The sequence below is a fragment of the Canis lupus genome, chromosome 3, assembly GCF_011100685.1.
Source record: "Canis lupus familiaris isolate Mischka breed German Shepherd chromosome 3, alternate assembly UU_Cfam_GSD_1.0, whole genome shotgun sequence".
NCBI classification, from domain to species: domain Eukaryota; kingdom Metazoa; phylum Chordata; class Mammalia; order Carnivora; family Canidae; genus Canis; species Canis lupus.
In genome coordinates this window covers 23,755,638-23,771,028 of record NC_049224.1, presented here as the reverse complement: position 1 = coordinate 23,771,028, position 15,391 = coordinate 23,755,638, and the positions used below count along the sequence as shown (strand labels likewise).

Here is a 15,391-nt window from a genome sequence, read left to right as displayed (position 1 = left end):
GTCATCTGCATTTTAATAACTAGCTTACGGGGATGTACCAATTGTATCTACAATTCAGTATGCCTTATGCAGAAAAGAGATCTGTTGTGCTCCTATCCTTCATTTGAAGAAGATTGCTTTGAAGATGACATTCAAAATATGGATGTGGCTCTTTGTCTTAAATGCTGCTAGAAGCCATCACTTTTCAAGTCTCTGATTGGTTGAAAACCGTGGCTAGGGCCATGCCAGTTGTCGGTATCTCTGCCCAATTTAGCTCCATTCTTGCCAGTAAAATTTTATTGCAACTATTTGAAAGTCTTGGGATTTCAGGAAATCATGGAAAAGTGGGCACATTAGTCAAAAGATCTGAAATCGCCTCTATTCTTTCCTTTCTCCTATTTGAGAAAAGCATTTGTTTTGCTGTTTGGTGGATGTGATAAAAGCAGAAACCGTTGTGGTTTGTACCAGAAATTTCTCCATAACAACATAACCATTTCATACCCACTTTGATAATTCAAACTCTAAATTTTACCTAACACCTCATGCCAAGCTGACACGTGTAGAGGATAATGACTAGCCCACAAATTACATTTTAAACCATGTTCAAACTGTAAACTCATCAGATGAGTTCTCTTCTAGAGGTTTCATTATAGAGTTTTTCTTTTTCCTTTTAAGATTTTATTTATTTATTTTAGAAAGAGAGAGAGAGAGAGAGAGAGAGAGAGAGAGAGAGCATGAACAGGGGGAGGGGAGAGGGAGAGGGAGAAGTAGTAGACTCCTCACTTAGCAGGAGCCTGACTCCAGGCTTTATCCCAAGACTCTGGCATCATGGCCTGAGCTGAAGGCAGACGCTTATTAGCACCTGAGCCACACAGGTGCCCAGATTTTAGTTTTTCTATATTGTATATATTTTATTTGGACTCTTCCTTTTATCTTTTCTTTTTTCCAAAAATTTCTTACAAGGAGAGGAACAGTGATGGTTGAAAAGATTGATATTTTCAGTCTGAGAAAAATAACAATATTTTTCAAACGTACAATTTTAAATTTTATGAGGATGAAATCAAGTTGTCCTGCTCCCAAACTCTCCTGATCTCTGCATATTTCATCCTTCTTCATCTCTGAATTAGGACTATTAGAGTGAGCTTTATCCTTAAGTATAAATGCCAGACTAAACATTAACTCCCGGCCATATGCAGTTTAGTACATAATAGGAATGTTAATATCATTTGAAATTTAAGAAGACCTTACTGGATGTTTCAGTAATTATTTGCAATCAAGTACAAAACTGTAAGGTAATAAGAATCTCATTCAATTTGTTAGAGGTATTTAACAAGTCCTAGGGGGTCTATTTGAGCATTTTGCAGGGTTTTTTTTCCTATGTTTCCTTTATTAGATTATCACTTTAAGGTACAGCAGGTAAACTTTCAAAGTGTGGTATGTCTGAATAAAACTGTTGGGCAACATTTGGAAAAATATACCCAGAAGCATCTGATTGAAGGTGGAACTTGCATGTCAGACACAGAAAATCCAATTCGGTTTTGTCATTGAGTCAATTTTTTGTGTTTACTGTTACAAAGACTTCATCCTGCAGTAATGTTGGAATCGTTTCTTTCCTTGAGGGCTATTGATATACTTGCACAGTATTCTGTTTTGTTTTGTTTTAAAACTTATTGTCACATCTTTTTAAAGAGACCATGAGAAATTAAGTTAAAATAATTATCTGTACTCAAGTATTTACAGTTATGGTTATTTCCATGCATATCTCTATATATTTATGGTATTATATACATTAGATTTAACATTATACAATTAATACTGAATACAAACCTTTTATCAATCCATAGTTGATTACTTAAATTTTTATTATGTTTACAAAAGGTGACAGCTTGAAACAAATTGTCCTTTCCTGTCCTATTAGATTTCTGGATTAATTCCTAATTTTATGTACTTCAAGGAAAGTAATCTTAAATTTATGTCAAGTGACACTTGAAAAGACGAAAGTTATTGGTAAAGCATGCCATTTCAAATTTCTAAAACAGAGCAGATATTTTTTTTATCTGGAATAAACCTAGGACTCAAGTTAATGATACTTTCTTTTCTTTTGTTCTTGCTTTCTTTCCTTTTTTTTTTTTTTTAACTTCTTGCTATATTTACAAAAGTTAAAGTGTATCTTGGTGTTTTAAAAATCCCTTGTGGTTGCACAGAAAAGACAGCTCATGAGATGGATTTTTAATATATAAATATTGTTTGCCATCAATTGGTCTTGACCCCACATTGTCAGGGCCTAAAAGGAAGTGATCATACTAAAAATCTCATCACACTATGATTACACAGCAATTGAAATCATTCACTACATATGAAGATTCTAATGGACAGAGGGTTTACTTATCCTTGTACATATCATCTTTCTTGTAGAATTCCCCTCTCTATCACTCTACGTTTTTCTAGTCTCAGCTTAAATGTCATTTCCTTAGAACAGGCACTCCTGTCACGGCTCCCTTTGCTTTTCATTCACAGCACTCAACATGCTTTATAATTAGATATTATACAATTCTTGTTTTTTTTCTCCCACTGATCTGTATACTCCCTGAGAGTAGGAACTGAATTTACTTTAATTACCATTTTGCCCCAGTTCTGGAAGGTGGCTATTGTTGGACGCAATTTGGTGAATGAATGAGTGAATTAATTCATATGTTCTCAAAACCTGTACACAGTTAAGAAAAAAAATTTTGTTTCACATGACTAAATGAATACATTTACTATAATACTGGACTTCACAATTTTCTTATTAAATTTATATTTCTTATTAAATTTAATTCTTATTAAATTTAATTTACTTCCCAATAGATATCTCTTATTTTTTATAAGATTATTTATTTATTTATTAGAGACAGAGAGAGAGAGAGAGACACAGAGGCAGAGGGAGAAGCAGGCTTCATGCCCCATGCCGGGAGCCTGACGTGGGACTCGATCCCGGGTATAGAGAATCACGCCCTGGGCCGAAGGAGCTCTAAACCCCTAAGCCACCAGGGCTGCCCAATCGATATCTCTTATTTTTAATATTCTTTATTTTATATCAGAATTTGTTTATATTTTGATTTTGGATCTATGTCATACCTGGATATAGCACAGTAGGAATTTAGTATTATATGTATAGTATAAAACTGTAATCTTGATCATTTATTTAAAGTAAAAAACAAGGTAGAATTTTTCACTCCACCATTAATTTCTCCTTACCATTCACTAAAATACTTGATCGAATAGCAATGACAGCTTACCATAATTACAAACATAAAAACATAAATGAAGAAATTAGATGTTTACAGTTCAGACATATGTGATGACGTCATTTTTAAAAACCAAAGCAATTCCTATCATCTATAACAGTTTGGTTGGATTAACATTTGTTTATTAAAATTTCTGTTAATGCTACAGGATTTCCTAAATTAATGTAGTATTAAAACATGGAATGTGAGACATTATAGCTGACTTCTACACAAGTTGTTTTCAAGGACACAGTTAGTTACTAAAGATAAGTTAGTTGTTTGGGTAATAAAAAATTAAAATCGCACAAAATTATAACAAAACCTGGGATCACTGGCATTGGCTTTTCAAATAACTTAAAGATCTTTGTGTCCCTTTTATTTATTAAGGCAATTAGATGCTGATTTACAACATTTACTGACCTACAATTTTACTAGGTATTTTATATATGGCTGTAATTTTAATCTACCTGTCTATATAAACCAATGAATTATATTAATATCATTTATGGATAAGGAATCTGAAGCCCAAAAAGGGCAACTAATTTATCCAGACATTTAGTTATGAAGAGGAAAAGCCAGAATTTCTGTTCCAGTTCTATCTGAATGCAAAGCCTGTGCTCTTTCCTCTTACTCTTCCAACACTCGCCAAGGCCACTCCTCAAGTGCAAATGTTCTTACAGTGTACAGTGTAATGAACAGTGTCCCTTTCATTCTACAAGCACCAGGATCAATCATGCTTAGGCGTGCAGGATCTTGCAGCTGCGATGTTTGGAGGTAAGGCCAGGCCCTGCAGTTTACAAGCTGTGTTTGCTAAGGCAAATTATTTACTCAGCACACTCAGTTTTCTCTGTAAAATGGAGCCAGTGATATGTAGAATCCACTACAAAGAACGTTAAGAGGGGATGCCTGGGTGGCTCAACGGTTGAGCGTCTGCCTTCAGCTCAGGGCGTGATCCCAGGGATCAAATCCCACATGGGGCTCCCTGCGTGGAGCCTGCTTCTCCCTCTGCCTATGTCTCTGCCTCTCTCTCTGTGTCTCCCATAGATAAATAAATAAAATCTTAAAAAAAAAAAGACTGTTAAGAGGGCTAAATAAATTAATATTTAAAGTACTTAGGACAGTCTTGGCACATAGTATGTTAAAAACCTAAATTGAAATCAACATTATTATATGACAGTTGGTGATATAGTAGAATGTTTAGTTATTTACAAAATAACTAAATGCTTTAGTTTAAATATCACATTTTTATATGTGTTGAACATATAAAAAAATATCACATAATTTAGTTATCTATAAAACGCTTTAACAATTTTCACTACGTACGCTTATACTTATACAAATGTACTTGGCAGCACTGCTTTCAAAAGAAAAGACACAAATGTAGGTTTATGTAGTATATGTTGTATATGTTTGTGTATTTGTACATATTAGCTTATTTGTAACAGAGGCTTAAAGAGTTATATCTAACCAAAAATGAAGATATGGAAATATTAATTTACATTTTAAAAATATATTTACATGTATCATCATCTCTTGTCCTTAATACCTTATATTACTTTGTAATACTTTACTATATATTATACTTATAGGTAGAATTCTTAAGGTAGTGGCTATAGGATTATCTAGATTATAATACTTAATTTTTTAAAACTGGATAATTATGACATTTAGAAACATCACTTTCTCCACAGTTGAAGATTTTAGTTTTCATTTTTAATAAAACTCCCTGAAACCATCCAAGTCTTAATACTTTTTGGCATAATAGTTTGGGAATGTTGCATTATAAGAGATCCCTTGGCAACTATCTTAATTTCCAGAAATAGTGTCAGTGATGAAAATGAATTTGAGTGCCATTTCTGAAATTTAATCATGTCACATTTAAACACCCAGCAGGGAACTGTATATGGCTATTGTGGGCCACATAGTCCAATCAATGAAAACAATCTTCGTTATTTTTAGATTAGTTAACTAAAGTGCTATCAATTTCCATTGCGCTTACTTTAGTTTAAACATCACATTCTGTTAAATGCACACAGCAAAGCATATCTGTTCTTATGAGAATAGGTTTCTCATTCCAGTTCATCATCATTTCCTTTCAAGCTGTGTATGAAAATGGCTGAATGCTTGAGCTTGTAACATTTAAAAACAATAAGGAAATATAAATTAGGACTTTATAATTAGGAGAATTGCTGTAATACTGTAATAAATAGTATGAGCACATCTAAATGATTTTCACATATCATTCAAATGTAACTTCAATTAAAATTAAAAATAATCAAAATTCAATTCATTGTAATAAATAACTGAATAATAGAGCTAAAAATAATTGAGATCTGCCAACATAAGTGATAGGTTGTATGAACAATACCCGGAAATCTAAATTGAAATATTTAAATCAGAAGTATTATTGCCCTAGCCTACCTACTAGGTAGGTACCTAATATAATTAGCAAATAATTACTGGAAAAATTATAGGCAGGTTTTTACCCAGTATTAAAACTTTTGTTATTAAGACTTGAAATATTGCATTTATTGAAAATGTTTGATGTGACTGATTTGCATAATTATAATAATTATTACTGTACAATTGGACATTGTGTCATAATGGATCAGTTAGATATACATTTATTTTTATAAAGTAAAAATGTCTAATAGCTATACTAATTAAATAATACATTAAATAAAGAATTATATAGATTCTTAAATAATATTTATTAAAATCATATCTTAAACATCTTGGTTTTGTTTAACTGAAAATTTTAAAATATATTTAGGTTTTAAAAATGTAGTATGTCACTAATATTAAAAATATTTCACTTAATTGCACTGGCAAAGGTAGTCTTAAAAAATTGCTTAAAATTGAAGGACACGTATAAAAGAAGGAAAGGCAGAGAAAGGTTAAAATGATGATATGATATGTACATATATATCGAGATTAGTGTGTTGACACCACTTAAAGAATTATATCCAAAATTACCACTTTTATGTTTTCAAGACTTACTAGTGGTTGTACTTAGATCACAGCATTCATATGTATCTACTGATAATGCAGAAGTGGTCTAAATAGAGGAACAGAGTCCCTGTTTACTTCTCTTATTTAAAAGCCATCTGCATAACCCTATTGCAAACCAGAGTTATAGAAGATTTTATTAAAGTCAAAGAAAAACAATACAACTTGTGGTATCATTTATTGAGTATCAATTAATATAACAAGTTATATTTCATTACACTGGCAAAAACATCTTTAGAATACTGCTCAAAAATATAGGAAGTCGGGGATCCCTGGGTGGCGCAGTGGTTTGGCGCCTGCCTTTGGCCCAGGGCGCGATCCTGGAGACCCGGGATCGAATCCCACGTCAGGCTCCTGGTGCATGGAGCCTGCTTCTCCCTCTGCCTGTGTCTCTGCCTCTCTCTCTCTCTCTCTGTGACTATCATAAATAAATAAAAATTAAAAAAAAATATAGGAAGTCAGGTAACAAATAACTTGATGGCTGCTGAGGACACTAAGAAATCAGATACCATGTCTATACTGAACTCAGAATGGTAGGTTCTTTCATTCATTCTGTAAATGTCTATTGAACATCTACTGTTTGCTAGTCCTCTTCTGACAACTGTGATTACAATAGTACAATCTCTCCCTCATGGAGGATATACTCCATTGGGGGTATTGTAAATAAATAACATGCAAAAGTAAAAATATGATATGTTAATGATTAATGTTAAGGAGAAAATGATAACAGATAAGGGGGTGGGTGTGTTTTGGTATGTTGAGGTAGGGAGGTACAGAGGCTGAGGAAAGCCTCATTGGGAGGATGCTTTTATGCAAAGACTCAAAGGAAGTACTGGAGTACTCATAACATCATAATAGAATATTAAAGGAAAAAGGGAGATGGAAACAGAAATGCTGTAGGCCAGAGATGTGGGACAGGAACAGTGGGGAGGCCACAGTGGCTGAAACAGTCCACAAAAAGGGAGGAGTCCCAGGAGATGTGGTCACAGAGGTGAGTGAATAGGGCAGAGGTACAGGAAGGTCCTGCTAGCTTCAGGAAACAGGCAGACTTTAAGTTTTACTCTGAGCTCAGAAGTCAGTGGAAGATTCTCAGCTGCTAGGTGACATGTGTTGATTTCTGCTGTAACAGACTCCCTCCAGCAGTAGAGAGAGTTAACAGACTATGTAAGAAGCACATGTAGAAGGAGGGAATGGCCTCTCTCTAGTAAAATTGTCTCATGAGAACTTTTTATGTCTTTTAAAAAAAACTCTTTTTTGTCACCTTCTTTGCCTTAAAATTCCCTGCCCACAAATAAGGACAAATTCAACCTGGAGGAAGGGAGGGACGGAGGGAGAGAGAGAGAGAATATGTGTGTTTCCTGGGATGGCTAACATGAAACCAGGTCTTTGTTTTGTTTTTTAAAGAATTTATTTATTTATTCATAAGAGACACATAGAGAGAGAGAGGCAGAGACATAGGCAGAGGGAGAGGAAGGCTCCCAGTGGGGAGCCTGATATGGGACTAGATCCCAGGACTCCAGGATCATGCCCTGAGACAAAGGCAGATGCTCAACCACTGATCCACCCAGGCATCAGCATGGAGCCAGGTTTAACAGCTCTCACCTCTTTCCCTTCTCCTCCTTTTTGTTTTCCATATTCTTTCTAAAGTATGTCAGCTAGCCTCTGTTCCTCTTTAGAATTTCATCTGCTTCCATTTATCTGTATTTCTGTTTGTGAAATGAGAGGGCATAGACATATGGGGTGAGAGGAAGAAGCAGAGTGATGTGTGGTCAGTTCAGTTTTTTTATTCATATATGTAGTGCTCTCTCATTAAATAGACATTTAAAACATAATTATTCTTTTCAGATCACAAAGGTACTACAAGCCTAATAAATTCAAAACTGAAGAGTATACTGAGTAAAGATGACACAACTCAACAATAATATAAATTTCAAATTACTTCCTTTGTGGGAAAGCTCTGCTCATGTTTTTGATATTTTTTTTCTTTTGTTGTATTTAATGTTATTGAATTGACAGACATAATAAGCTGAGGATAAGAAATATTTTCCTTTCATGTTTATTGTAATTATATCCCAAGTTTATTATTTGTGTTTATAGTTTATTACTTTTATATAGATGTTTTTAGTCAATTCTATTCCTCCGTTATTTATTTACTCATCTATTTATTTATTTTTAAATATTTTATTTATTTATTCATGACAGACAGAGAGAGAGAGGCAGAGACATAGGAAGAGGGAGAAGCAGGCTCACCACAGGGAGCCTGATGCAGGACTGGATCCCAGGACTCCAGGATCACGCCCTGAGCTAAAAGTAGACGCTCAATCAGTGAGCCACCGAGGTGCCTGTCTTTTATTATTTATTATTTGGGAGGGCATTGAGAATGATTTCATTTTAAAATATGCCAGAACTTAATTAACTCATCAGGAGATATAAGAAAGCAGTGGATGAACTGAGATAATATGAGTGCAGACACCTAAGATTAGAGTGAAGACAGTTTCGATTTGAACACAAGTGTACCAGCATTTCAGTATGATATCCTCTGACCTACCCAGCATTAAGTCTCCATCATTTTCTCTTTCCTCTTCCTTCTGAAATATCTGCAGAAACAAATGGTCTCTCTGCCATAACTGTTGGCATAAGCTAACCCAAGGGTATCCCTATGGGAAATGATACAAAGTTCAGAAGAAAGTTTATAAATCTTACTCCCAAGTGGATGCTGGGCACATTGATTATAATCTATGCACTGTCAATGCCCAAGATCCTAACCTCAACTGGCCGAGAGCCAGCACCATCTGTAACCTGCAGGTGTTTCTGTGTGCCCTGTAGCGAGTGAATACTCTTAAGTTCTCAATGTGCTCTACAGCGTCACTGTGGCAGATGCACTTTCTTACTCTGGATTTTCTAACAATTCTGAGAAGCCACACAAAAAAAGCAGAACCATATCCCTATAGAAACCAAAACAGTAGGGAGAGTAAGGATCCTCAATTTATTATAAACTCTTGCAAATTGATAAAATAAAAACAAATGGCTCAATAAGAACCTATTTTAGAGTAGATCCTTAAGTAACTTTCTCTGATCTCTTTGTTAAAGCATATCATAGGTTAAGAAACCCACTATTCCATTCATGTTCAAAGAGAAATCTGAGTTTACATAAAAGGAATATATAAATATAAAATGAAGTCAAAGAAAGCAAAGGCACTTATTAGACATAATAGCAAGACACTAGACACAAACTGGTGACAATTAAGTTCAAAATCTATTTCAATGTGTCTTTCCATAATCAATCAAGTTTCTTTCTTTCCAAGGGTATTTTTAGATGTGGTGACCTCAGCAACATCTCTGATGGAGGGATAGAATAGGCTTTAGTCATCAGTTTCAACGTCTAGTTCATATCCAAGTCTCCTTCAATTTTCAACCCACTGGCAACTATATATATATGTATATATATATATATATATATATATATATATATATATATGTATATATATATACAGCTTCAAGACCTAGCTCTCTTGTCCCAGGGTGTCTACAGCTTCAGACATCACTTCCTCTTCAGGGCACTCAGAGGGCTATTGTTTGACCATCTCAGAGTGACACTCATTGTGAGGCAGGGGTCCATGACATGTCCCCTATATAGGGTTCTCCTTTTAGGAAAATGAGAATGTCTCATCTTCCTATTGCTCCCCTGGCCAGGCCTCCTATGTGTCATGTTTGTAGCCAGGCATTGTTTTAAGCTCTGCCAAAGTTCTAGTACTGTCTGGAAGGTGCTTTATTCTGGCACCTAATGTCTGTTTTGGCTGCATGAAAATCAAATAGTCATTGATGTTAGTTTTTTGGTCTGCATCATGTTAATTGTTTGTTAACAGATACCTTGGGGTGCTTCTTAGTACAACTTCCAGGGCTCAGTAGGCAGCCGTCAGCGAGTCCCATAAACCAAAGAAAAGAAGAATGGAAGAGCTGTATCTGGGAGGGCCAAGGACCAATTGAATCTGAATTAAGTTAACTTACCATATGGTTAGCTAAATGCTTCAGAGGAAGGTTGCTAGGTTAGTTGACTGCGTGGCCACTCATCTATTTGGTTGTATGATCAACCTGCTTACTGATGCTGTCATTTCCTTCCATTCATCCATGCCTAAAGGTTCCTATGCCAACTCACAATTAACGTCTTTCCCAATTATCTTTAAGTTTAAAAAATATTCTGCTCATCCAAGGTATTTCTTTGATATTTAGGATTTCATTATTCAATAAAGTTTTTCAGAACGAGCACTCATAGATCATCATTTTGTTTATATACATAATCCAAATAAATCCTTAAGTAATTTTCCCTGTTTTACTTTATAAAGTATTCTTGTCAAAGGGAAAGGAAGAGAAGTGACATGTAAAATTGTTACTCTGCCTAAAAAGGAAGGAGTGCGTGTGTGCGCGCGTGTGCATACCCACATGGGCTTATGAACATGTATATAAGAGAGAGAGGCGGTGTAGTGTGCTTTTGTGTTTATCTCATTCAGTCTTATCTGAAGAGATATCTTGATTTAGAGGAAAATACACTGAACTGGGAATCACAAAGCCCTGATTCTACATTTCTTCTAGTACTGTTTCTGTTGCTAACTGTGACAGCCTGGGCAAACTGCATAGCCCACATGTCTCAGTTTCTGCATTTGCCTTCTGAATTTGCATAACGTTGTAATGCTCTAGTAGTATAATATGCATCAAAGCAGTAGCACTATGGAGTTTCTAGAAGTGCCCAGCAATTAAGCTATATCATTATTATTCTCATTAGCATGTATTTGTGCCCAATTCTGGTTTCATCCCAATGACTATAATCCTGTTACTACTTTCTCCGAGTTTTGTTTCTTTTGGGGAAGAAGGGTTGCTTTGTGCTTCTTTGTAAACACTTCAGGCGATTTACTGTCCTATCCTTTGCTATATCATCTCAAGACCCTACTCTCTTAGTCTTCCAAAAAGACAGTGTATAAAATTCTTACTAATACATATGCCAGCTCAATACAAATCCTCCTTTTATTTGTGGTAGAGGCTATCAGGTTAGAGTGCCCTGAATTTATTGTCTGAAGCAGTGTAACCACTCTGGTGGAAATTTAGGTCATACATATACTCAAAAGCCAAATGGGATGCATAGAATAGGTGCACGTGGATCTCTGCAGAAATGCTGCCCTCCTTTTAGACTTTAAGGTGGCCACTCCTATGCTTAGCATGCACTGAGACCTATCTTGAAGAATATATGTATACTAGTAACATTAACAATAAAAATATGAAGTGTGCCATTTCAAAAAATTATGAACTCGGGAAGCAAATTATATTTTTTGATCCAGATTCCATAATAAATGGAGGCCATGCAAACAACAACAACAAATATATACATATATGAATACTTACTGTATTGACAATTCCTTCCCATGAATTCGCCTGGGCATTCACAGGAATAATTAGCAACAAGGTCTGTACATATTCCACCATTTTTACAAGGCTCAGCTTCACATTCATTTATGTCTGAAGAAAACAGAAAGAACAGAGAGAATGAGAATTATTGGTGAAAAAATGATTAGTTATTGGAAGGCTTTAGACCTTTCAAATAAAACAAAATCTAAGTAATGCAATTACGTGTGTGTGTGTGTGTGTGTGTGTGTGTGTGTGTGTATGGGTGTTAAGTCAATAATAGAAATAGTGCTTAAAATCAACAACTGATTAATAATCAAGTTCAAATGAAATTGAGAACCCAAATGAAACACCAACAGAAGCAAACCATTCTCCAATAGTGAAAATAAATATGAATAGTTTGGGGAAATATTCAGTGTATCCTTAGAATTAAATCAAGCAAATTAACCCTGATAGAGAGATGAATTGGTATCACTTACAAGATCTAGAAACCTCCCCTGCAGCAACAACTGCCAATTAACACTGTCTCATTTCATCTTAATTCATTAAAATTCTAACTGACAGAGATGTTTTAGTTTCTAAATAGTTCGCCTTTGATGAATGCGATGAGAAGCAAATTAGAGTTAATAGCTAAAGCTCGTTACATTAAGCAAAGTATAATAAATGTAAATGATGATCACTTCCTAATCTCATTCAAGGATTTCTAAAATTAGGATGACTAAAGGGACTTACCTTTGATATACCATTATCATACCTCATGCAAAATCATATGAAATATAAAACATTCAGTAAATTGTACTAATTTCCATGCTAATTTTGGACAACAGATACAATGAATATGATTTTAAATGAAAAAAGAAATAAGAACTAATTCAGTCAAATATCCATCACTGATATTTAGAAGGCATTCCCTCTAAGCACAGCACCATGCTAGGTTCTGTGAAAGCTAGTAAAGTAGTTGGATTAATGCGCAACTGCTCCCCATCCCTCTCTCTACTTATCATCTACTCCCATTGAACTTCCCACAGCTCCTTACAGACCTGATTAGTGTCACCTAGGAATTATCTATTTATGTGCCTTTCATCTTCTCACCTAGTTAAACTGTGACCCTTACAATTGCAGCATCTATCCTGCATTCTTTGTATATCTATGAATGCCACATGCTATCTGGGAGATCACGGTACCAAAAAAAAAAAAAAATGTTTCTTGATAAAATTTTTAACAAAAGATTAGAAATAGTGGTGCATACCACCTAACAAATTATTTCAGATATGTAATGGCTCTTCTGATATACCACAATGTATCAAAACAATATTCTGAAGTCCTGGGTTTTCAGTGCTTAAAGCAATATGATCATTAAATTACCCATTGAAGACCAAACAAGAATAAAACAGAAGAAAATCTCTATTTTGCCCTTTCTTTTTAACTTCTTTCTTCTAAAGAGCCTGTCCTCTTGGTATCAGAGTTTGTCATTTTACCCTCTCACTTCCCTCTCAATTTACATTTACTGTAAAGTTTAGTCTAAATTTCCTTAGGCAGGTTATGACTTTCTCTGAAAAAGCCCTCCTTTTTCATTTCTCATTGACTATCACAATTTGACAGTAGAGACAATTCATGACTATGTTCAGAAAGAATCTAAATAATTTGAATATTTTATAACATCAAATAATAGGATAAAATCAGAATCTGATAATCTCTAAAAAAGTTGTATGCTAAAAAATATAACAGACTCCCAGACATCTGAAACTAAAACTCTCCAGAAGGAAGGAGGGAAAGAAGGAAGGAAAGGAGGGAAGGAAAGAAGACACCATTTATCATTACCTGATGAAATATTTATTCTTTTTAGTTTTAATCAAAATGTCGCTTTGTCTTGATTTATATTGAATTAACATACAAAATATTTTCATTATGTTTTGAAAGTGGCACAAAAGTCCGTGTGCTATTTATTTTATAGTCAGCTCAGTGTAAGGCAAGGGCAATAATTGGCTACTTGGGAACATGCCTACTGTGCCTTTCCCTGCATCATACTGACTACAATCCTTTTTTTTTTTTTTTTTTTTGGTGAGACTATGTCAATGGCTGGTAAGAAGTTAAATCTTCATGTTAGAGAACACACTAGTTTATTTTGTAAAGTTGGATATAACTTTATATATAAAAATATAAATATAAAGATATTATTTTATATACTTATGAAGAAGAAACAGTATTGATGTCTGAAGATCACATAGGGAAATATAATTTGATCTTGAAGGAAAGCTTTAATTAAGATTAATGGGGTAATTTGGTAATGGGCATGAAGGAGGGTAGATGATGTGATGAGCACTGGGTGTTATATGCAACTGATAAATTATTGAACACTACAACTGAAACTAAGGATGTACTATATGTTGGCTAATTGAATTTACATTTTCTAAAAAAATTAAAGACAGAATGGAGGTGGTAGTGTATTTCCAAACAGGAAACCAGAATGAGTCACAACTTTGAAGAGAAATGTTCACTTCACAAGAGATGTGTTCAGGGACACAAGTAACCAGCCTGTCTGGAGCACAGAGTGGGAAGGGGAGTGCTTAGACCAAGAGTCAGAGGATGTGGATAGGGGGCAGGTAATGATGAACCATTAGCCAATGGAGGGAACTGTCTTTATCTTTTGGCACTAAAGACTTGGTGTTAGTTGGGAGAGTATCCTCCGTACCCTTGTACTTCAGAAAGACCTAGCCAAGCCAGTATTGGAATGGAATTAATAAATGAATGAAGGAAAGCAGAACAGAGAGACCCACACAGGATTTGATCCTGATAGGTACAATATATATTTTAATTTCTCAGGTAAGAGGCTCCAAGTGTTTTCTCATTTTAATCCTGAACTATATATTATGAGTAAAACCAAACCTTGCTCTGGCTGCTTTAAAATGTTAATAGAAGACGTTTTCATAGCTAATGATGTGAAAACTATCCAGAGTCATTTTATATACTTGCAAGTATATGTAGGTACTATTGTTCTTTGTTTCCTTTTTTCTTCTAAAAATTTACACAATAAATAGTACTTAACACAAGGTGAATGTGAATCTAATGGCAACAAATCAACCTTTGGACCTTCTAGCCATTTGATCATCCAGCCGGTGGTGTCTATCATCATCTACAAAGGAAATTATAATTAAGAAGATCAGACTCTAAAGTAAACAACAGTTACACCTTTATCCAGAGGTTAACACAAGGTAGAATAAACTGGAATTGCATTTGCTGAAGTGAGAATGCTTTATATCCTTGCTCAGTTTTGCATAAAGAATGACCTTTTACTGGTTGTGCATTTTTTGATTTCATAAACTAAACCCCCCCCCAAAAAAAAACAAACAAAAAAACGTACCTTAAATCTAGGATTTGTAAAATTACAAACGTTACATTAAAGGAGTTAGGTATTTTAATATAGTAGCCAAAAAAGTAAAATATTTCTGCATACGTACACATCTAGTAACATGTAGACTGAAATAACATATGCAAATTACATGGAAGCATTTATATATTAGTATAATGCAGGAGTTCTTTTAGCAGTGAAGGCTATTTGCACTGTGATTAACACTGCAAGCAATCTAAATGGAAACAGACCTCAATTTGAATAAATCATGTTTAATTAAAGACAAGATATAAATGTTCACAGAATATAATGTAATGAAATGAAAATTAAACATCTTTGTAATAAATCACATATATTTCTCTTTGTCATAGATCAAGACATTATCATTTACAGA

The 15,391-nt window shown here is 34.5% G+C and overlaps 1 protein-coding gene across 3 annotated transcripts in view; it reads right to left on the bottom strand.

Annotated features, from left to right (window-relative positions):
- Positions 1–15,391, bottom strand: part of EDIL3 (EGF like repeats and discoidin domains 3) — a 393,208-nt gene that overhangs the window by 156,983 nt on the left and 220,834 nt on the right. For all 3 annotated transcript variants that reach the window (XM_038532401.1, XM_038532403.1, XM_038532402.1), the window contains one exon: positions 11,649–11,762. In XM_038532401.1, the coding sequence (XP_038388329.1) occupies positions 11,649–11,762 (114 nt within the window). The remainder of the gene's footprint in view (positions 1–11,648; positions 11,763–15,391) is intronic.